Source organism: Argopecten irradians, chromosome 11 (assembly GCF_041381155.1).
Source record: "Argopecten irradians isolate NY chromosome 11, Ai_NY, whole genome shotgun sequence".
Lineage (NCBI taxonomy): Eukaryota > Metazoa > Mollusca > Bivalvia > Pectinida > Pectinidae > Argopecten > Argopecten irradians.
Genome location: NC_091144.1, coordinates 35,593,337 through 35,617,127, shown reverse-complemented (window position 1 = coordinate 35,617,127; position 23,791 = coordinate 35,593,337). Strand labels below are relative to the sequence as shown.

Sequence of the window (23,791 nt, the reverse complement as noted above, 5' to 3'; positions counted from 1 at the left end):
TAGTCTTGTATTATTCATATAAATTGGAGGAATTGTTCTTATCTTAGTAAGAGATGTGAGTAATTCTTCTTCAAATCAAAATTCATAAATCATGATGTACTAAATGTAAACAACCTCCGACATATTCTGGGTGAAGGGGAAGTAACTCCTATAACAATATTGTACTTGCAAAGTTTTCTGCCAGCAATATTTTTTGAGTTGCCTCCCTTAGGTCACTGTTGTGTATTGACATTTCCCATAACAGCATGGTGTTGACTGGAAAACAGAGGCTACAAATCTGCATATGGCTGAGCATCAGACAGGTTGTGATAAAAAGAAAATAGTTACAAGGAATGATATACAAAATAATGTAGTATAGAAAGAAAAAAATTGACATACTCTCCTGTCCAGTCCATCAAGTACCATATATTGTTTGATTATAGATAAGTCAATATTGTAGGTCATTTTAACTACGAGTTGAAGCCACTCTCCTAAAATCCCCACAAACACCTCAATAACCATGGTATGGAAGACAAGCAAAAAAAAAATTTATGACTTATTAGTCATTAGTCACATAATCCTTCATCAACCACAGACGAAGCAACAAAATTTAAGATACACAGGAAAAAAAGCTTTATGTTCAGATAAAGTTAGTGATTTCTGTATTGTACTTCATATTAATTTAAAAAATCGGCACATAATTATATTTCATCTTTGTATATTATAGAGTTAGCTCCCTTGCGGGTAGGTATCGATCGTTATGTCATTATTTTGTGGGCGCAATTCACGTCGTTTTCTCCGAAATGTATGACATTACGTTCACAAAAACATGACGTCACAATCAATACCTACCCGCAAGTGCAGATAACTATGTAATATGCAAATTCGGAATTGCATAATGGTTTCCTTGATTATTAATTTCTAGGGCTGAAACTTGTGTCTTTAGAGAGATAAAAATAAAAGCAATTCTCAATATGGATAATATCTATATAAAGAAAAGTTACTATTTTGGTGTTTGTACCCTTTTTTGGGCAGATGAAAATCAAAATAAATCTCAATGTGAATAACATCAAGCTAAAGAAAATTTACAATTTGAAATTTTGTACTCTTTTTCTAGAATGTAATAATAGAAATATACCTCTATGTGAATAACAAACAAAACAAAAAAGTTATTTATATATACAATTTGAAGTTTTGTACCCTTTTAGATACAGAGTCCAGAGTTCACTGTCCACTTGTTCTCTGTAGATCTAGATTGATCGAGAGAAATCCTGTTAAGTGGATCTATTGCCATTTTATGATTAAGTACTTCGATCATCGCAGTATCAAAAGAACTTATATTAATTCCATGCTGTCCGCTATGCTGGCTGCTATGCTGGCACATCCTCGAGATTCTTGATGTTTTGGCGTGTTGATCCACTTGAATGCTGCTCCAAGACCCCAGGCGTATGTGGAGTGCCGCTACTGGCATGGGCCCTATCTTTCTTTCTGAGCAGCTAAAATGACTTGATTGCATACGTAACCCATAAACCCTGAAATATGACACGTGAAAAGATAAATACAAAAAACCGTACTCCCCACCAGCTACATGTGAAAGTTAGATAGATTTTCCCACGCTTCTCTCCCAGTCTGCTTCACTCCAAGCCAAGTCTTTGTCTTTGAAACCGCTGTAGATCTTAAAACTCTTAGGGGGCAGAAAGAGTTTTGGCTCGGCTGCAGTGGCCTCTCATTATGTTCATGTGGTATTAATTTAGAGTGTATAATTCAAAACATTTTTATAGGATCTTTGAAATTTAGATGCTAGCTTTTGTCTACATTCAAGTGATGCAACGTATGCCATTTCCTCGGAGAGGGTGTTAGGAAGAACACAAAAAAGCATCATGAATGATTGTTTGTAGTTTTGTTAGTTCAGATCTAATTTAGTTCAGATCCAATTTGTAGCACAGAAGCTCTGAATCAGAGAAAAGAATAAAATGCTGCTCAAAATTTTTGGTAATCATTTTCTCTTTAAAAATTTTCCTAAAATTCATCTTTGAAATGCATGATTACCAAAGTATACCGAGTAATATTTGAATGATTGGCCTTGACCTAGTTTGTGTCATGAAGTGATGAAAATACTGTTGTAGCTACTCATTTGTTATGTCTCTTCCATTGGTTTAGACAAATAATGACCTTGATCAATAGTGACCTTGAGATCGAGTGTAACTCCCTTTTAAGTGTCATTTCATTATAGAGTCATACTATACAGAATCTGATATTCTTTTGAGTTATACATAACCTTGGCCAAGGTCTTGTGAGTTGGCCACGCAAAGTTGTTGTACAGTAAGAAATTGTAAGATAATGACACGTCATACCAATGGGGTGATATATAACAGAGTTATATTTAGTAACATGAAATCAAAGTCTATGAGTGTGTGAAAGGGGGAGACAAGAACCAGGCTTTAGAAAAAACGATGTCTAGTCATTTATTTTTAACATATGTTTGTGTTAAACATAAAACTGGCCCTTCTGGTAGGGCATTAGAATTGTACCTGCTGCCCCTATTGCATGATCATAAAAGATGACTAAATTAAGGATCTTAACTTTTCTCTTCTTCCTAACTTATGTTTTCTTCTTAACATCTCCCTTGACACTGCGTCACTTTTGGGAATTTGTTGAGCGCTGATGTAGGCTCGGATTCTCTCTGGATTTTTGCTATTGCATGGCGCTCAGCATAAAAGGAGTGGGACGTCTGCCTTGTTTGCCCGAACGTTGTCAGTATAATGTGACGGGGTTTGGTGTGTTGTTTGGTGTCTTCGACAGCATGCTTCAGTAATACAGCACTATAAAAAGGGCAAGAGTTTCACTGGCTGTCAAGAAGACACAGCACAAATATACCACAGTCTCCTAAAACATGCACCTCGCACTTCACACATACAAGACACCACATACATGGGAGGCCGTCCTTGAATGACCCTGGCTGTTAATAGGACGTTAATCTGATAAACCAGACCAAACTTAACATAAAACTAGGACTGAATTTGTGAAGTCTGTTTGGTTTTACTGAAGTCTGTCTGGTTTTGTCTGGTTTTACTGAAGTCAGTCTGGTTTTGTCTGGGTTTACTGAAGTCAGTCTGGTTTTGTCTGGGTTTACTGAAGTCAGTCTGGTTTTGTCTGGGTTTACTGAAGTCTGTCTGGTTTAGAACGAGCCACTGCCACCCTTCAGAACTGTGTGTGTGATTGCTGATGTTGTCGCCCACATTAAGTCTCCAGTGGTTTCCCATCATTTGTTTCTCGGTGTGCTATCGATCGTGGACTCCGATATTATACTACACTTGTTACAATATTTTGTTCCTCAACGGTTTGTTATTGCCTTTTCAGGTCCTGGTCGAGTTTGACGATAGACATTGGCAGCGCAGAGAGTGGGTCCGAATTCACGAAATCTTCCAGCTATTCCTTGTAGAGCATACTATTGTATGGGCTGAACGAGCTGATCCCGAGAATTCTGAACAGCCAATCAGTTGGCCGGGCTTGGTAAGTAGCAACACACTTTGTATGTTAAAATATTCAGGTTCATCGTGTAATGGCATTTCATATCCAAATTTTGTAACATGTAGCCTATTTATGCATGCAAGAAATATATAATTGACATCAAATTAAGAATGCCTCTTACTTTGTCAGGCATTGAAAAATTCATAAAGTTTGAGGTTAAATCAATATATAGATTTGATCACATTTAAAAAGAGGGGAACAAATAAACTACCATGAAATTAAATTGAAGTAAGAGGGACATAGCAACTCTTCCAATTGTCTTATTCAAGTTACGTTTAATTGAATATAAAGTGAAAGGGCTCACACAGATCAAAACAAAACAGAAAGTTAATTTGCCATTGGGTTATAAAAGTTTGAGTAAGCAAAGCTCAATTGTACTGCATTATTTACCTAGTGAAACTAATTAGGATATTATGGTTATATACAAAACATATCTTGCAGCAAAATAAGATGTTGTCATGATTAAATCTATTATCGTGTTTAATGGTGCTGGCTGTGTTGATATATAGAATCAGTCTGTTTAGTTTGATAGACTTGAAGTTATCAATATGTTAGTACTGGATTGAGATGAGAAACAGATAAAAACCCTACATTATGACCTACTCTGAAGGCCCTTCCAAACTAGCTATAGATCTCTGCTTGTTGAGTGATGGATGGATTAAGGCCGAGAGCTGTACAAATTAGAGACCCCTACAAAAATCAATTGCTTCACTGCAGATGTGCTCTGGGGTCACTGGCTCCTCTAGCTGAAGATTCTATTTCAGTCTTACCCTTCTACAGTTTGTTGCCTCCAGTGTACTTGTTGCTAGATTGGTTTTCCTTTTGGTCTACTAGTTATATAAAACATTGACTGTAAATCAATATGTCTTTGTCACCTTGCTTCAAAGATGAAGATTCTTGGGGCGATGTTGATAAGTGTAGTGTTACCGGATCAATTTATACACACAAATAAGATATGTAGAACTAAAACGGGTTATAAAATGATAGAAAATCTGATATTTAAGGTTCTTGTCTAATTATTGAAATCAAATCAAATTAAGGTATATATGGTTTTTGCCTGAGTATTTAAAAGAAATCAAATTTGTGAGGTAGTTTTGGTTAATTACTTAAACGAAATCAAATTAAAGTACAGGTTTTTGCCTAATTATTTAAAAGAAATCAAATTAAGCTAGACTAATGCTTCAAATTTTATTTCTGATTTCCCACATTTTGGCTTCTATTGTTATAAAATACGACCTCCGATGGGAAACTCTACATTTACATAGAAAGAATGTAAGTGTATAATGAACCCAGCGTGGAAATAAAGCTTGGCTGAAAGGTCATGGCCAGGCGAATTATCCTTATATATGGTGACATGTAGACAGCATTCTGTAAATTGTTACAAAAAAGTGTTTTGGCAGATGTTGGTGATGATTTTAATGGCATTAAGAGAGCCATATTTTGCAGCACTAAGGCAGTGAGTCCCTGAGCAGGGCCAAGCGAGCATGGTGGGCCAGACTTGCTTTCTGTTGCCTGGCAACCATTGGAAATCAATATTTAATTACAATTTCAACTGATTTATTTCTTTCTACTTTTGCATTTCCTATCCAGCCTAAGGCAGCAGGGGATTACAGAGCTAAAGAGATAATATATTTAGTCAGCTATGTTAGAAGCCACGGGATAAGGCAACCAGACATGTCATTATTTTATACATCTTTTAAGTCTGTCACATGCTCAATCTCTAAATCCTAGTAGAGCAGGAAGCCAGCACCGTCTGAGGTCTGCAGCCTATATAGATGTCCAGTCTATAACAAGAGTATTGCAATACAAACATTTCTCAAATGTTCTAATAGTCATTCTGTTAATTCTAATTATTTGGGGTTCGCTTTGTTGAAAATCTTACAATTTCAATTATTTCTTGGATTTTTTTTTTTTTTGATTTTTTTTTTTATGAAATGATGTTGTGTATTTTTTTTTTTTGTCACATTTAATTATTCATTCTTTGAAATCTCATTAACAGATCGGAGATAATTACTCATTTGATAAAACAGGCCCTCTGGGCCTCTTGTTTGGTAATTTACTCTGACATCAACACATTTTAGAATGATAATTATGTAGTTATCTTTGATTAAGTTTGAATAAAAAAAAGATGCACAAGTCAGTTGCAAAACTAAAAAAAAAAAAAAAAAAAATCTAGCAAATGCAGTATAATTTGCGGCAACATTAGAAGTGGAGAAGCCGTCGGCTTCATTACCACATGGAAATGATGAGATCCCGCTCTTGTCATTAAGGTTTAATTTATCCCTTTGAAATTACTAAAAGTCGCAAAAATCAATACCAACACTACTATTACATAGTAAAAAATGAAATCTTAAACAGAGGCTGTGTCGAAACGGTTTGTGATATTTGAAAATTCACTTTAAAAATCTTGCAGCAGATAGTTGAAAAAATTCACTTTAAAAGCTTGCTGTAATTTTGAGTATTACGACTCTTGGTGCCTGAAGGTTACCTGTTGACATTATTTTTGTAATTCTGTTATTGTACCATCAAGTGCTGTGAAAGCTTCTAGGAGCAGTTTTACACCAGAGGAGCTTCTACATGCTCAGACTCGACATAACATGGTGGTACGGAATCGGCTTGATTCCTGGCATTTCTGAAATTGCCTGCTGCTTTAGTGGTGTTTTTAACCATAAAACAGCAGTGCGCCACCATCGAACATTACTTTTTCTATGTACATAAATGTTGTTAACTTCCTTTGGGAACATTTCAAAATGTTAATAAAGCAACGTCTTTGTAAAATGTTCTCGTTGTTCCTGTCATCTCCTGTTGAAGGGTGAATTATTTATATTGCTGAAAAATTGATTTTTACTAAACTGTCATTTGCCATTCTTGGAAATGGATAATGAAATTTGTAGAATTACAAATGAATAGGTGTATTGTTGGTAATGAGTTTCCAACCTTCCTGCACTAATGCCAATTATAGTAACTGTTTCTACATGATTTGTATGAAATATTCAGATTAATTTTTTTTCTTTGATTAAACTTTGCTCTGATAGACAAGCATCAGATGATGAACAGATGAAGATATCCTCTCTAGGTTTAACACCTGTGTTCCTACTCTTCTGGAAAGGGGGTGTCTTGTGTCTATGTGTATAGTAATGGCTTCCGCTTCACCAGCAAGAAAGTCTGGTTTCTGTGATCAGTAAAATGTTGTATAACTATTATACATACAAGGTGTTGGAGGGGTGGGGAGTTATAAAGTAGCTGCTGTTCTCACTTACCCAGATTGTTACCTGTTTTACATTTATACAAGTTCATGGTCGTTATGGTTTGCTCCACAATCCTGGATTCCATATCAAAATCTAGCTATAGATCTAGATGAGAACAACAAAACCTTTATTTTAAATTTAACATATTTTTAGGTCTCAAAATTGATCAGAAATATTTTAAGTTGTTGGCCATCATTTGTTTTCAGGATTGTTTAGTGTTATTTTCCCTTTCCAGAAATTGATATTAAAAATTATATAATTCAATGGCTATGTATATTGTTTGTTAAGAGTTGTAGATCTACAAGCTTGCTCCAATTGTTGCAAATGAATGCTATATTTTCTGTCCTTATTGTATATTTGTAATGTTTTTGTTCCACAGAACTTCCGAACCATTGTAGATAAGGCTTGTCTGAACAGCAGCAAGAAGAAGCCGATAGAGTTCCTGTCTGATAAGTTCCTTGGCTTGGTTGACGATAGGAGTCTGAAATCACATTCAGTAAGTACATGGACCACATCTTATAATTCTATCAGAATTTCACCACAACAAATTATCTTGTAGTTCATTGCCATCGTGCGAGGCATGTACAATTTATGCTGTGGGGGTTCTATATGAACAGTTATACCAGGATTCTCTTATGATATATATAGTGGTCTATATATCAAACAATGCCAATGAAGTACTTGTCTCAGAGAATTCTGAGATAGTTTCACCTTTTAAATTTCATGACATTATTATATATTTATTGTAGAAAATCATGCTTTGGAAATATAGATATTATATTGAAGAAAAAAGCTCACTAATAATTGTAAACATACTTACTTTTGCAGTCCAATTTTAGCACAAATGCCAAGAACTGTAAATTATGACTTCTTAGCACAGGTATAAAATAGTTCAATTGGATAGTTCAATACCGGAAATACCCTTTTACAGATTTTATGCTGTACATAAATTAACGCTTCAAAAACACACAAAAAACGCTGAAATTAAAACTAGCCCTAAAATAAGTATGTTTACTAAAGTTATAGAAACTTCCATGGTAAAACAACATTTGGCAGAGTTAAATTGCCAGGCTTAAACCTATCAGATAAAAGTAATTAAAATACCACTTCCTGTAGATTCAATTATTAGCTCCTATCTGCATTATTCATATTGGTGTAAGCACAGGGTTGACTCTCAAACTAGACAAAAGGTTTATACATCAAATACTCTGTGGATGCAGATTGCCATAGGTTTTTATCAAGGTCACTACAAACTGAATTTTCTCCAGTTGTGTTGTGTGTGGAGACCTGTTACAAAGTGTTTATTGTATGAGATAGGTGGAGTAATAACTGTCTATCAGGCCTGAAAGTCTTATCTCCCTGACTATGAGGGTGAATCACATTCCAACACTGTCTGCTTGTTGATTAGGTTTTCTTCTCTTGTTGAAAACTTCTGAGGCAAGATGTCTTCTCCCAAACAAACTTGGTAGGCATTTATATCAGCATGATACAGGCCTAATATTAGGTCTGTAGGCCTACTATAGAACTTCACAAGATGGCATTTGAAGGTTTTAGGAATCAGTGAAAGGAATAAGGTAAGATGTCTTTTCCCTTCAATCAAGGGAATGGGGCAAGATGTCTACTGTCTTAAGTCAAAGGAATGAGGCAAGATATCTTCTGTCTTCAGTCAAAGGAATGAGGCCAGATGTCTTCTGTCTTATGTCAATGGAATGAGGCAAGTTATCTTCTGTCTTCAGTCAAAGGAATAAGTCAAGCTGTCTTATGCCTTCAGTCAAAGGAATGAGGCCAGATATTGATGTCTTCTGTGTTCAATCAAGGAATTAGGCCAGATGTCTTCTGTCTTCAGTTAAAGGAATGAGCAAAATGTCTTCAGTCAAAGGAATAAGGCAAGATGTCTTCTGCCTTCAGGCAAAGGAATGAGGCCAGATGTCTTCTGTCTTAAATGAAAGGAATGAGGCAAGATGTCTTCTGCCTTCAGTCAAAGGAATGAGGCCAGATGTCGTCTGTCTTAAGTCAAAGGAATAAGGCAAGATGTCTTCTGCCTTCAGTCAAAGGAATGAGGCAAGCCAAGGAAAGACATGTTGTCCAAATAAAGGTTCTTTTGGAGTTGCCTATGTTCATGTCATAACTTCCAAACTGTTAAATATACCATAAGCTAAAGACAATTTGCAAGGCATATTTATGCAAGATTCATCTTGATTTCAATAACGGGAATATGAAACAGTAATAGAAAAGGGTGGGAAATTCTCACACTTTGTATAACTTAGAAAAGTTTCAATCAAAACCATTTAAAGAAAAGCCAATTTGGGTTTTCAATGGTTTTCCATGCAAATAATTAGACAGCGTTGGGAGAGTTATTTTTGGAACTGAATTGCAAGTGGTGGGTATTATGTATAAACTTTCTTAGTGTATAAAGTTCTTATGTCTATATAAGAAGTGGGATTTGTTAGCACTGTATGTTGCCTTTGTACCGTTTATAAAATCACTTGATTAAATCCTATGAATTTAATCCCGTCAGAATAAACCGGCTGGTTACAAGGCGTTTCTAGTGTTATTTTTAGCTCTACTATTAGATTTGAGTTGGCCAAGGCACTAAGTTTTCAATTCAAGATTAAGGTTCTATACCTTGTTCTAGGGTCAATATTTAATCTCGTATGAATCAGTCCTTTGTTTGCTCGCTTCGGTGACGAATATGCCTCTACGACTGTCGAAACGTATGTATACAAGTTCTTAAATAGGCAGCTCTTATACATAATCTCCCCTTTAAATTTATTTATTCTACTCTTCAGAAATAAAACTTGTCATATAAGCTAGATTTTAAAAGGACTAGTAGCGGAACAAACAGTTTCTAAAGTACGCGGCTAGAATTATAGATTTAATTGTATAACAGGTATTCAAAGGTGGGTATTTTATTACTGGTGGCCACAATCGGGCAATTCGTCTGCTTTCAACGATTTTGAAATGTGGCTGCTAGACAATTTCCAGGTCATAGACTGTTAACCATGATTTATGTTTAAAACTGGGTCTGAAATTTAGCAATTACCTCAGGATTATAGAGAGTTGTTAAAGGTTATACATGGCCATGAATAAGCAAAATTAAAATTTGCATAGAAGTTTTACTCGTATTATTCCACCTCATTCCTGAGACGCTTGGGATGGCTTTAGATGTTAACCCACTTACATAAAAAGGGAATGCTATATCACATCACAACAAAAATAGATAGAGGAATGCTAGAAAATAAACACATTCCGGCCCGGTAGTTTGTTACAGAAACCGATCGAATGATGAGTTTGTCCTCATTGACCAGACCCATTAGTGAACATAATGTACACATCGCTGACAGATTTAAAATCTTCAAGCTGCATTAAATGTTTATGGTGGAACGATTATGTGATAATTGTTTCATGGTGCGTCTTTGATGTGTGGGACTATCTACTGTAGTAGCTATTGTTAAGAGTAATCCATTAGCTGATATTGACTATACACACCAGCTAACGCAGCATAACTTAGGTGTATGGATAAACTATTTAGCTGGGTTGGCGCTCTCCAATTTGCATGTCAGACACAACTTTCCCAGTGCTGTTATTACAGATGCATTCTGACATTATATGTACAGTAATTACTTTAGTGTCATATTCCTTGCTTACAAGGCCAATTTAAAACCAGATTCATATTAACCACGGCCAATGATTTATAGTCCTCACATACATTCTTGATGGTGTCTGTTGATATTGAAGGTCAGAATTTTGCTTGAAATTGTAAATTCATCATCGTCTTGAGTAAAAATCAAATTCAAGGTCATAATCATGAACGAAAGCATTATTGAAACTATCACTGCATATGTAAACACAGTATGTTTACGATATTCATCAAGAGTGAAAGCAGAACTAATCAATATTATAGTTATGTGTTCAAGTTCAAGGTCGCATGGTGGATGTGAATAAAGCTGTAAGCCATCTCATTTTGATGAGCAATTAAAGTTTTCGCCTTGTGCAAACATTCTGATATCATACAATTAATCACTAAGAAAAATATTTTAAAACATGCACAACTTGTAAAATTGTTTGCTGCAAAATGAATTGGCTACAAAAAACTATCAAAAGCTGTTGATGGTCTACATTAAAAAAGTTCACATATGTGGAAACTCTTAGGTGAAGGTCACTAGTTGTTGATGGATTTGGTGATGATGATTGGAGGATGAGGATGGTGGTATACACATGTCTATAATCATCTAAATCAGCCGTGGGTTTAGGCTTGATTAGAGCTTTGGTAATTACTATAGTGTCTCTGGTGTTCTAGTCACACAACAACAGGACAAAGGGAAGCCAGGCAATATTGATTGTCACCAAGGATGAGTACTCAAAATAGAGCACAACAATTGATTGTCACCATGGATGAGCACTCAATATAGACCAGAACAGTTTTACCATACAGCACCACAGTCATTAAGCAGATCAACTGTTATTGATAATAAGGGTGACCTGAATATTAACTGTGAAAACACCAATTCCAAACAACACGCTTTAAGGTTATTGTACCAGATGTTGGCCACAAATATGTTTTGAATCTTTAGTCATCATTTTCTACAAGTTGTACATCATCGAATGAATGAAATACACCATTATGATTCATATCACATTACGTCATTTTAACCAATTGAAATTCATTCATGATCCGGAATAGTTTGATTTGCTATACAGTCTTTCCATTGAATATTGATTTTGTAAGTTCGTAAAAATATGCTCCTCCTTATGTAAGGTGTCTATTGTGTAATTGTCACTTACAGTGATTTACAAAAACTCTTTGATCAAAATCTACCACCATCACTATCTATCATTAGGTAACTTAGCTGGTTAAAATGGAATAACACTTCCATTAGCATGTATGGTCTAACATATGCATAATGTTGCCTTGGTTGAGATATTGCGGGTTTGTTGACATGTAATTGCTTCATTCATTTATCGTGCTGACTTTAATTCCTCTCCTTGGAATTAAAAATATGAAGCGTGGTCGTTATCTTTTTAATTTATCTCTGCACCACGTTTATAGGCATGCGACGATTTCTGATTGGATTAAAATGAAACTCCATTAAAATCTGCAAACATTGATTAATCTCGGTTGTGCCACGAAGGTCAAGGTCACTTGTGATATATTTATTTAAAAAAGCAGTAATAATACATCGTGAACGTAACTGTGATTTAATGTTTAAATTTGCGATGAAGGTCAGTGATAATGTTACACTGTTATTACCATGCCGCCTGCTGTTTTAATTTCCATAAACAACTTCTACATGAGGGTTAGACTACATACAGGTTTTACACATAGGTTTTGTGGTTGGACTCTCTTTCATGGCCAACTTGGGAGACATAGACATGCCACAGTTTTGTCAGGGCTCTATCGACCAGTCACTTCCAGCACTCTCAACACAATGTTAACCTGAGACCGGTTTGGCTGGTATTGATCAGGAGCTAGTGGCAATGTAATCTAGGTCATACCAGCTCTTGGCTTACAGCAAACAGCACAAAAAATGCTGGATTGGGTACTAAAATCAGTTGGTGATACCAACCTGAATCTCTCCTGTGTGATAGTGGATGACATGCTGCAGGGTTTCCAGATATATCAGAAATATCTAGAGTTACACAATTTGGTGATGCATTTGTGAATCTTATGAAAATATCAGATATATCTTAGGACAGGGCATTAGTATAAATCTTTTTCATTTTTAACTGATTTTTGTCAAAAAACTGTAATTTGCTTTCTTATTCTTTGTTTAGTATTTTGGAAGAGAGCAACAGAATTTTAGGCTCACCTGCCTAATGGGAAAATGAGTTTATGACAAGGTGTCCATGACATTGGCCCAATTCAAGGTCACAGAGATCAAATAGGCTAAAATATTTGAATGACGTTTTTGTCAATAAAGAGGTCAGTAAACCTGATATTAGGTATGTGGCATGCTTGGATAAGTGGCTCCCAAGTTTGTTCAAATAAATGACCTTTACCGTCATTCAAGGTCAGGGGCCAAATAGGCTAATAAATCTTAGAGAGATATCACAAAATCATCTGATACTTGTACTGTTACAACATAGCTAGCTATAGACTAGCCAAACCTATTATAGTACAATAAATCGAGAGATCTCAGTCAATATTATACTCTACACTATAGCCAAACCTAACCTCTTGTTATAGATAGAGATTTCACAATATCAGTTGATTCATAAATAGACCCACCATTCTATGCCAGAATGTAATCAGAATATTAATACAGTCACATTGCTCTACTTTTATCTCTCGTCTTGTTTATCATTGGTCGTTACACAGGTGTAGTCAGATCATATATACAGGTATTTCGTTACGGCACATTAATCATGCAGTAATTAGTTTCTATGTAACAATGTGTGTAGAGATATACCTATATTGATTGGTGTATCTTCTCTAGGTGTATATATATAATATTATTGGTTGTCTGACATGCTAAGTACCTTCTTCCTGTAACATGTACATGTATCCACACGGCTGGGTTAGCGAGTACAGAGCTTCAAGTGTGTATAAACAATATCTTACAAGTCTGATGTGTGCAAAGTCACCTTATCAATTCTCCATCTCAATCTAAGGTCAGTGTTCAAGGTCACATCAATAATTCTTTGTCTCATTCTTAGATTAGGGCTCAGAGTCTTCATCTCAATCTAAGGTCAGTGTTCAAGGTCATATAAACAATGCTCTGTCTTATTCGTAGTTCAAAGCTTAAAGTCTTCATCTCAATCTAAGGTCAGTGTTCAAGGTCACATCAACAATTCTTTGTCTCATTTTTAGATCAGGGCTCAGAGTCTTCATCTCAATCTAAGGTCAGTGTTCAAGGTCATATAAACAATGCTTAGTCTTATTTTTAGTTCAGGGCTAAGAGTCATCATTTCAATCTGGTCAGTGTTTAAGGTAACATCAACAATTCTTTGTCTCATTCTCAGATTAGGTCTCAGAGTCTTCATCTCAATCTAAGGTCAGTGTTCAAGGTCATATAAACAATGCTTAGTCTTATTTTTAGTTCAGGGCTAAGAGTCATCATTTCAATCTGGTCAGTGTTTAAGGTAACATCAACAATTCTTTGTCTCATTCTCAGATTAGGTCTCAGAGTCTTCATCTCAATCTAAGGTCAGTGTTCAAGGTCATATAAACAATGCTCTGTCTTATTTTTAGTTCAGGGCTAAGAGTCATCATTTCAATCTGGTCAGTGTTTAAGGTAACATCAACAATTCTTTGTCTCATTCTCAGATTAGGTCTCAGAGTCTTCATCTCAATCTAAAGTCAGTGTTCAAGGTCATATAAACAATGCTCTGTCTCATTCTTAGTTCAGGGCTTAAAGTCTTCATCTCAATCTAAGGTCAACGCTCAAAGGTCACACAAACAACTTCCTATCTCATTGGGTTAGAGGTCACTTCTAGAGGTTACCTTGATGGCTCAAGGTCACCTCTAAATAATTCTCATCTCCTCTGTATTTGTTACTAACTACAAAAGTTTCAACAGTTTTAAAATATTCTTATTTGTTCTTATTTGAAATTATCCAGCCCACTGAAATGTATGTCAGTGAAGAACCCTATAATGCATATGGTCTGTCACACCTGTACTGATCCTGGAGAAGCCAGTGTTACAATCAGATGGAAGGTATTTGTGGATTGTCGTTGACCACCTAATCATTGATTGGTTGGTGCTTAGCCAGTAGAAGCTGTACAGAATTTGGAGCAGCTGCCTGATGCCTTTCGGTATTACCATTGTAGATTTATAGGGACAGGGCCTGATGGGGATCATGTCCAATCACGGTTCCAGGAATGCCGAGTGATGGACCCTGGCTTACTTGTCTCCCCACAGACAATCAGGACCCATCCATCTTGATCCTAATGCCTTAGTTTGTTGCTTTTGTGTTCCTTCAATGAGCAGCACTAGCCTGACAGTTTATGGGCTAGATTGATGGCTTTAAATGACTACATGCATTATTCATTGTGTGCCATCATTTGACTTGTAAATACCGGGGTCTTGGCTATCTCATCGGGACAAAAAGAAGGTTGCTACATTCTAAAGGCTTAAAGCGGCTGCAAAAATGAACATTTAGGTCCTAAAAAACATTGATGGTCCTCTCAAACTAAACATTGATGGGTTTTCATTGTCTGTTTTATGCATTTTGTTTATGGTTTTATTCATGGGGCTCTGGTGGACCTTTCTGTTGGTGATGTAATGTGCAGTTCTCATTTCAAAACATTCTCTTCAGGGGTCACAAAGAAATTCACTGGTGTCATTGGAACTTTCTTTATAAAATTTTCAGGAAACTTCTTACCTTCATAATAGTTAAAAAAAATAGGGGGTCAAAGGAACTAAAAAGTTAATTAGTTATGCTGAATTGTTTTGTTATTGTGGGAAATGTTGCCAAAAAGCATGTTGGAGATAATGCTGAAGTTTACAGTTACTTTATAAGCATTGCATTTGGTAATTAACCACAACTTCAACTTGGAGATAATGCTGAAGTTTACAGTAACTTTATAAGCATTGCATTTGGTAATTAACCACAACTTCAACTTGTAAAACAAAAAGTCATGATCAGTTTAAACCTATTTGAATTGATGTGTACAGTGTCAGGACTTAAGCTGTTAGATTCCAGACATGTTGTAAAACCTCTCTTAAGCTGGTGTATATTTGATTGTCTGAAGACCCAGACGTGCTGAAGACATACCAGGTACAATTTACTCTTTGTTTGGGGAAGCCTTAGAACACACGCCCTTACCAGTCATGGAGATTCGTGTCTCAAAGCTTGGCCAGAATTCGCTGCCTGGAAATTGTCAAGCATCCATTCCAGCACAGGATCCTATACAAGCATGCGGGTGGTGTTCAACTCTCCGCACTTAAAGGGGAAATAAATTATTAATACGTACCTCGGCTCAGAATTAGACATCAGTGGCACTAATGCTCGAGTGATTTAACATATAACCTGTTATCTATATTACTTATGCGGGTAAAAAATAACATAAATTAGTTCTACCATATTAACCTTTATCGCAATCTCACTTTCAGGGTTTATATGATCCAACTATTTTTCGATATTTCACAGATAGCCAAAATTTTCGTGATCATAGTATTATTCCAAGAAATTGTGATTATTTTAATTCTCATTAAAATAAATTACCTTTTGGGAAATATTCAAGGTTTGATAATAAATGTACACATTTAGAATTACTTTCCTGTCTAATATTCAGATAACATACTCAGTGCTGATTGAAATCGCTCTTCCATAGAGTCCTATGTATGTGACTTATTGCTGGAAACAGGAAAACCATATTGGCTCTTTGGTAATACAAGTTCAGAAAGTTATCCTGCCTTGATATGAAACCACTGCCTTTCTTTAACTGAATCTTTCATCCACATACTATTGTCCTCGACCTGTCCTCCATACCATATTGTTTATTGCCTTTTGTTTAGAAGTCTATGGTTTCAGGGGAAACCTGTTATTTGTCTGGTACAAGTGCTGGGGATGACTTATGGATTTTGTAGTTGGTATAAAAGGAATACGATATAAATTACTTTCCAGGGTGTATCGACCTGAAATATTGCTAGCTCAGCATTCTAGCACCTATTGTTGCATATTCTGGTTCACTTTAACTATAATCGACAAATGTTCTGAAGGGAGATCGCGATAGGTGGGAAATACAAGGGGTAGGTTGGTCAAAGAACTTTTATCAAGTGGTGAACATGCACTCAAAATAGTGATCTGGTGTCTTTTGTGTCCAAATCCCCAGTCAGGTCAGGTTATAATTAATTTTATTGAGATGGAGGGTTGTGGGTCTAGCAACAATACAAGTGGGAGATTCCCCAGATCATAATGGTTACTTGTCTAGGGTCAAGCACAAGCAGAGGCACGTTTGAAAAATGACAGTTTTTTTCTACACAGAAAAAATATAATTACAGGGTACTGTGAAGTTGTCATTTTCATGTATTTTTGTGAGTTTATCAGTTAAAGGCTCTGCCATAGAGATAGGAGCTGCAGATTTTAGTGTGTTGCTCACATCAGGGTGGCTACCCACACTTTAGTGAAGGTCACACGTGTCATAAACTGTACAAAGGCCTGGTCGTACCATTATGTGTGGCTGGTCAGGGGTGATATTTCTCCACCGAGTCCTCCGACTTTATCAGATTCAGGTCAAACCCCGTATTGTAAACATAGGCTCGTATCACTGTAATTATAGCACTTCGATCATGGCCTTAGTGTATACACTTAAAGTGGTCCGGGCAAGGAATTAATTCACAGGTACCCAAACACATTGGTGTTCCTTTTAAAAGTTTTTGTAAATCACTTGTTGGAGCAGTACATAACGAGGAAGGTTAAAGGGACAAGGTTGATTTCCCATCGTTAATGGAACGAAACACCCTTTTCTTTTCATGTTTGAAGCTAATTACAAAGCATTCTTTTGGGTAATCAGACAAGTATTATAATTAATCATATCTAGGTGAATTACTGTGGTCCAGCCCTGGTGTTCGTTAATCATGTAGTTCAGTAGAGTTCTATTTGGAGCCTACAAAGCAGTGTCAAGGTCGTAACATAGCGTGGGGAAGTCAATTACTGAAACTAAATAGGAATGATCCAAAAACTAGAACATGTATTCTAAATGTTTTATTCAGTGTGCTTAATTTTCTCTCCTTGCAGTGACCTTCTGCTTCATTTTAATTTCCGATAGCTGTATGATTCTAGTGTTATTTTCCTATCTGATTGTTACATTTTCAAAAAACTTTTTTTCTATAATACCTGTGGATTGATGTGATGCTGTTTTTGTCATAACGGGGACATTTTTAATGGTATTTAGATATTATGTGTAGAAATGAATCTTGTATGTCATATTCAAAAGACAGTTTTTTTTATATCATACCTTTAGATTGATATGATGCTATTTTTATCATAACTGTGACATTTTCAAAGCTATCTGGATACTGATCATGTGTAGAAATGAATCCCCTATGTCGTACCCCGTGAGAGCGAGGGAGTTACAGCCGGAGGGAGTTACAGCCCCGCCAGTAATATTTACCTGGCCTAGATAAACAATGCCACGTCTTTGTATCAGCCTGTGTTTAAACAGCAGTCTTATGTTTACTCTGAAATATTGAGTCAGATTCTATCTTTTATCATGTAGGTCATGCTTGACTGCAACGCTATGTACTTCAGCCTTTCTCCTGTAATTGTTGTTAGCTACTTGAATGTCGAATTAAAATCTATATGGAGTGTGTGCCATAAAGAGCTCCGAAAATAAATATGACCCAGGTAGGTTGTTTACAGGCCTAATGTTTCAGTGGTTATGTGAACTGTGGGCGGGACTTTTTGCTTCGCTGGCCTATTTACTGACTGAACATATTTCATACAAGCAGATCGACTTATAAATATTAACACACATACATATGCAGACTTATAAATATTAACACACATACATATAAACTTACATATACTACCACACTTACATGCAGACCTAAAAACAATCCCTTTTCCCTGGTTGGTATGACGCATGCTGCGTCTGCATTTGCTACACCTCTTGATTATTGTGTTTTCCTGTAGCGCATCAAAAGAAAACTTGTGGGGTCTATATGGACATTGACAAAACACTGGGGAGGTTTACATTAACAAACACAACTGAAATGTTTTCTATAGAAATCCTACCAGCTCGCGTTATGTTATTCTGTTTTAACATGAGTTTGTGAATACTTGATACCATTCCTAGATATAGCTATCTGCAAATCAGGATTTATATATAAACTCTCCAACAGAGGTTGATGGCTTTTACACATTCCCATTTAATAGACTGCTTAAGTAGATTTCATGTCAGTCTGCTGAATTGAAATATTGTATAAGATGGTATGGAATGACAGCTGAAAGGTGAGAAGGTGGAATATGTTGTCAGGATTTTTGTGCTGTAATAACCATGACCAAAGTAGGTCAGCCTTCCTTTATATCCTATAGCTGTAACACTACCTTTATTGTGAGCTTAGATCAAATTCTATACAGGAGAAAATGTTCTCTCTGTTAACACAGAAATCTGCTGAAACATCAAACAGATTTCTACAATAGTTAGGTATTGATTCCTGCAGGTGAAAGTACAAACCTTGTGAACCTTCCAGTCTTTGATCCTGGGCCTATACTCATCTGTACTCAGGCCCAGCTGTCCTGGGGTCTATACTCAGGTCTCTGTACTCAGGCCCAGCCAGTCTTTTATCTTGGGGTCCAGTCTCTGTACTCAGGCCCAGCCTGTGTTTGGTCCTGGGGCCTATACTCTGGTACTCAGGCCCAGCCTGTGTTTGGGGCCTCCTGTACTCGGCCCAGCCTATACTCAGGTCTCTGTACTCAGGCCCAGCCTGTGTTTGGTCCTGGAGCCTATACTCAGGTCTCTGTACTCAGGCCCAGCCTGTGTTTGGTCCTGGAGCCTATACTCAGGTCTCTGTACTCTGGCCCAGCCAGTCTTTGTCCTGGGGGCCTATACTCAGGTCTCTGTACTCAAGGCCCAGTCTCTGTCTATGAACTTTTATGGGTTTGAAACTTGAATTTCTAATTTTGACATTGTCATTGGTCAGGACAAGTCAAATCAAATCAAACTTTATTTACACCACTATAACCTAACATGTTGACATCTATCAAAATACATAAATATAACAGTATTATAGAGTTATTATACATATTACATTCTCCATTGTGTACAATACACACCATCATAAATATATATAATGTGATATATATTAACCTTAAATCATGTTCAGACAAGGACACAACTTAATTCAGTACCTAGTGAAAATAGTTTCTTTCAGTAAAGATATTATCCAAAGCCCATCTGTCTATTACCTTCTACTCAGGGTACTTTTTGTAACCTGAGGTACTATTTGTATTTAGCCTGGTGTATTAGACCTAGCTTACTAAGTCTACATTGATCCTCTTAATCCTTACTACAGAAATAGGTACACAACTGTGAATAAAAGAAAATAATCATGAATTATCTAGGTTATTTATTAGAAGTAGTGGGGAGTATAGGAAATGTTCTAGACACACTTTATCTCATTTATTTAGATATTTACCAGATTATAGTCATATCTGGATTTCATCAGCATAAATTAAAATATTTAATAATTGGAGTTAATTGAGATGATTGAGGGGGGATTAGTTATAAAATTGGTGAAGGTAGCCATCATAGGGTAGGGGAAGGGTATTTATATGGGTTTGGGGGATTTGCGGTGGGGGGGGGGGCTGCATATAGGGATATGGTAACCTATGGAAGTAAAGGTATTCATTGGGTGGGTGGGGAGATATGTGACAATGGAAGGTAGGTGGGAGGGGGAGTTATGTGATAACAATAAGAATCTTCAGTAACATACACAGTATTCACTGCAGTAACAGCAGTTATGTAGGGGAAGAAAGAGGTTGATATCGTGTTAAGATTGAAGTACACACTCTGCATGTCTATGTAGATTACATATTTATGATAGTAGGTACAGGGCGTATAGATTAACTGGTGCAACAACATCTGGCCCTAAGGCTTGGTTGGGCAGCGACCAATACAATATTTATATTGCACTTACTAGGCCTTTCCAACCAAATTGATCTGCTGTGTGTTTACTTTTATCAATCTAGCCATCACAGGCTTTGTAGGAGATCAAATTGTTGTGAAAGATATTTTTAGCCTAGGTCATTTGAAGGACATGGACCTAGACCACAAGACCTTGTAGGGGGAATGTTTCAAAACCATTTGGTAGAGAGTCAATGATGGAGACTTTGGGGGCTGTCTCACAATGTACTTCTGGAGAAAAAAAACCATTGAGTGGGGCTGTCAAACACTTGAGTAAGGAGTTTAGAGTGGATCCTGACATTTGTTAATTAAGATACTTTTCTAAGTTCTGGTGATTCATCACTGTCTGCTGATGTAGAACACAAATCGGATGAGAAATGACTCTCCTGTCTCATTCCCGCATTTTCTAAAGTTATATTTGTAAACAACAGAGATTTTTGTTGTTATACAAGGGGATAATATTTATGGCGTATTTAATTGCTGTACAAAAAAAATATCCATGAATCTGCTTTATCAACTTAATACATGCTTAAACATTGACGTGACTGACACTCTATGGGCCTACTTATACACAGACACATACTTCAGTTACAAGTACATCTACCGACATATTGTCCTATGTTAGGTTTATTTGGAGGAAACACATGTTCAGACAAAAGGAGTAGTAGGGAAATTCCTTTCAATGCTGGTCAATTTTGATTAGCAGTTCTGTAACATGAAGTGTCAAGTGACCTATTCTAATCGCCTTTTGTCCGTCGTCGTCCGTCGTCCGTCGTGCGTCGTGCGGTGTGCGTCGTCCGTCGTATGTCCGTAAACAATTTACATTTTTGACTTCTTCTCCAAAACTGCTGAAGCAATTTCAATGAAATTTTGCACAAACCTTCTTAGGCATAAGGCCAATAAAAATTGTGAATTATATGGTCCCCACCCCCCAGGGGGCTGTGGGAGGGGCCAAAAGGGGTAAAATTGAGTAAAATTTCAAAAATCTTCTTCTCTACTCACAGATGTGGTAGAATCAAATACTCTTCATAGATAGAAAGGTCTTAAGGTCCTTTACAAAAATTGTGAATTATATGACCTTGGGGTCTCACGTTTCCCCCTGGGGAGGGGTCAAGTTTACTATAGTGTATATAGGGAAAATACATTTATGAGAATGTTTTGCTCAATTTTCATTGGAAACGAGTCAAACTTGGTTAGAATTATTAGCCTGAGATAGCATTTTAATATCATATCCACATTGGTCCTGGCCGACCCCCTGGGGGCAGAGGGGTGGGGCTAAAAAATGGTCAAATATATATAGGCTAAAACTTCAAAAATCTTCTTCTGAAATTCTGGAAATGGTAGAATCAAATACTTTTCATAAATAGAAAGGTCTTAAGGTCCTTTACAAATATGTGAATTATATGACCCTGGGGTCTCTAGTTTCCCCCTGGGGGAGGGGGTTAAATTTACTATAGTTTATATTGGGAAAACACATTTTTGCTTATTATTTGGTCATTTGTAATAGGAAATGAGTCAAATGTTGTCAGAATTATCAGTATGAGATTGGCCATTTAATCCTATTAACAAATTTTCTATGACTGACCCCCAGGGGCTTTAGGGGCGGGGTCAAAAGGGGTAAAATAGGCTAAAACTTCAAAAATCTTCTTCTGAAATTCTGGAAATGGTAGAATCAAATACTTTTCATAAATAGAAAGGTCTTAAGGTCCTTTACAAAAATTGTGAATTATATGACCCTGGGGTCTCACGTTTCCCCCTGGGGAGGGGGTCAAGTTTACTATAGTTTATATAGGGAAAATACATTTATGAGAATGTTTTGCTCAATTTTCATTGGAAACGAGTCAAACTTGGTTAGAATTATTAGCCTGAGATAGCATTTTAATATCATATCCACATTGGTCCTGGCCGACCCCCTGGGGGCAGAGGGGTGGGGCTAAAAAAAGGTCAAATAGGCTAAAAACTTCAAAAATCTTCTTCTGAAATTCTGGAAATGGTAGAATCAAATACTTTTCATAAATAGAAAGGTCTTAAGGTCCTTTACAAAAATTGTGAATTATATGACCCTGGGGTCTCACGTTTCCCCCTGGGGAGGGGGTCAAGTTTACTAAAGTTTATATAGGGAAAACACATTTATGAGAATGTTTTGCTCAATTTTCATTGGAAACGAGTCAAACTTGGTTAGAATTATTAGCCTGAGATAGCATTTTAATATCATTTCCACATTGGTCCTGGCCGACCCCCTGGGGGCAGAGGGATGGGGCTAAAAAAGGGTCAAATAGGCTAAAACTTCAAAAATCTTCTTCTGAAATTCTGGAAATGGTAGAATCAAATACTTTTCATAAATAGAAAGGTCTTAAGGTCCTTTACAAAAATTGTGAATTATATGACCCTGGGGTCTCACGTTTCCCCCTGGGGAGGGGGTCAAGTTTACTAAAGTTTATATAGGGAAAACACATTTATGAGAATGTTTTGCTCAATTTTCATTGGAAACGAGTCAAACTTGGTTAGAATTATTAGCCTGAGATAGCATTTTAATATCATTTCCACATTGGTCCTGGCCGACCCCCTGGGGGCAGAGGGATGGGGCTAAAAAAGGGTCAAATAGGCTAAAACTTCAAAAATCTTCTTCTGAAATTCTGGAAATGGTAGAATCAAATACTTTTCATAAATAGAAAGGTCTTAAGGTCCTTTACAAAAATTGTAAATTACATGACCCTGGGGTCTCCTGTTTCCCCTTGGGGATGGGGTCAAGTTTACTATAGTTTATATAGGAAAAATATATTTGTGAACATTATTTGCCCAATCTTTGTAGGAAATAAGTCAAACTTGATAAGAATATTTAGCCTAAGATATAGCATTTTAACATTCATATCTGTCCTCGATGACCCCTTGGGGGACCAGAGGGGCAGGACCAAAAAGGGTCAAAATGATTAAAATTTCAAAAAATACCTCTAAGCTAGTTCACAGGTTTGATTGAAGCAAATACTCTTCATAGTCTAAAGAGTCAAATTTATAAATCACTGACCAACTTCAAGGCCCAGCATATAGTGTTTATATGTCTTTAATTTGTTTCATTATTTGTTTCATTATATATTCTTACTCAGGTGACCGCTAAGGCCCATGGGCCTCTTGTTATTAGCAGTTCTGTAACATGAAGTGTAGAGTAGTGAGCATGCGTCACCCGTTGTCCAGTATAATGTGACTGAGTGGGGTGTGTTGCTTGGTGTCTTCAGCAGCATGCTTCAGTGATATAGCTCTATAAAAAGGGGAAGGGTTCTACTATACAAGAAGACACAACACAAATAAGAATACCGCAGTCTCCCAAAACACGCACCACACACTTCATACACACAACACATCACATACATGGGAGACTGTCCTTACATGACCCTATCTGGTAATAGGACGTTAATTTAATCAAACAAACACACAAAAGTCGTCTGTCTTGTCTTTTGATATAG

General features: G+C 36.6%; 1 protein-coding gene across 1 annotated transcript in view; it reads left to right on the top strand.

Annotated features, from left to right (window-relative positions):
* Nucleotides 1-23,791, top strand: part of LOC138335416 (probable JmjC domain-containing histone demethylation protein 2C) — a 74,760-nt gene that overhangs the window by 10,177 nt on the left and 40,792 nt on the right. Inside the window, exons 2-3 of the mRNA XM_069284496.1 lie at nucleotides 3,340-3,492; nucleotides 7,138-7,254. Of these exons, the coding sequence (XP_069140597.1) occupies nucleotides 3,340-3,492; nucleotides 7,138-7,254 (270 nt within the window). The remainder of the gene's footprint in view (nucleotides 1-3,339; nucleotides 3,493-7,137; nucleotides 7,255-23,791) is intronic.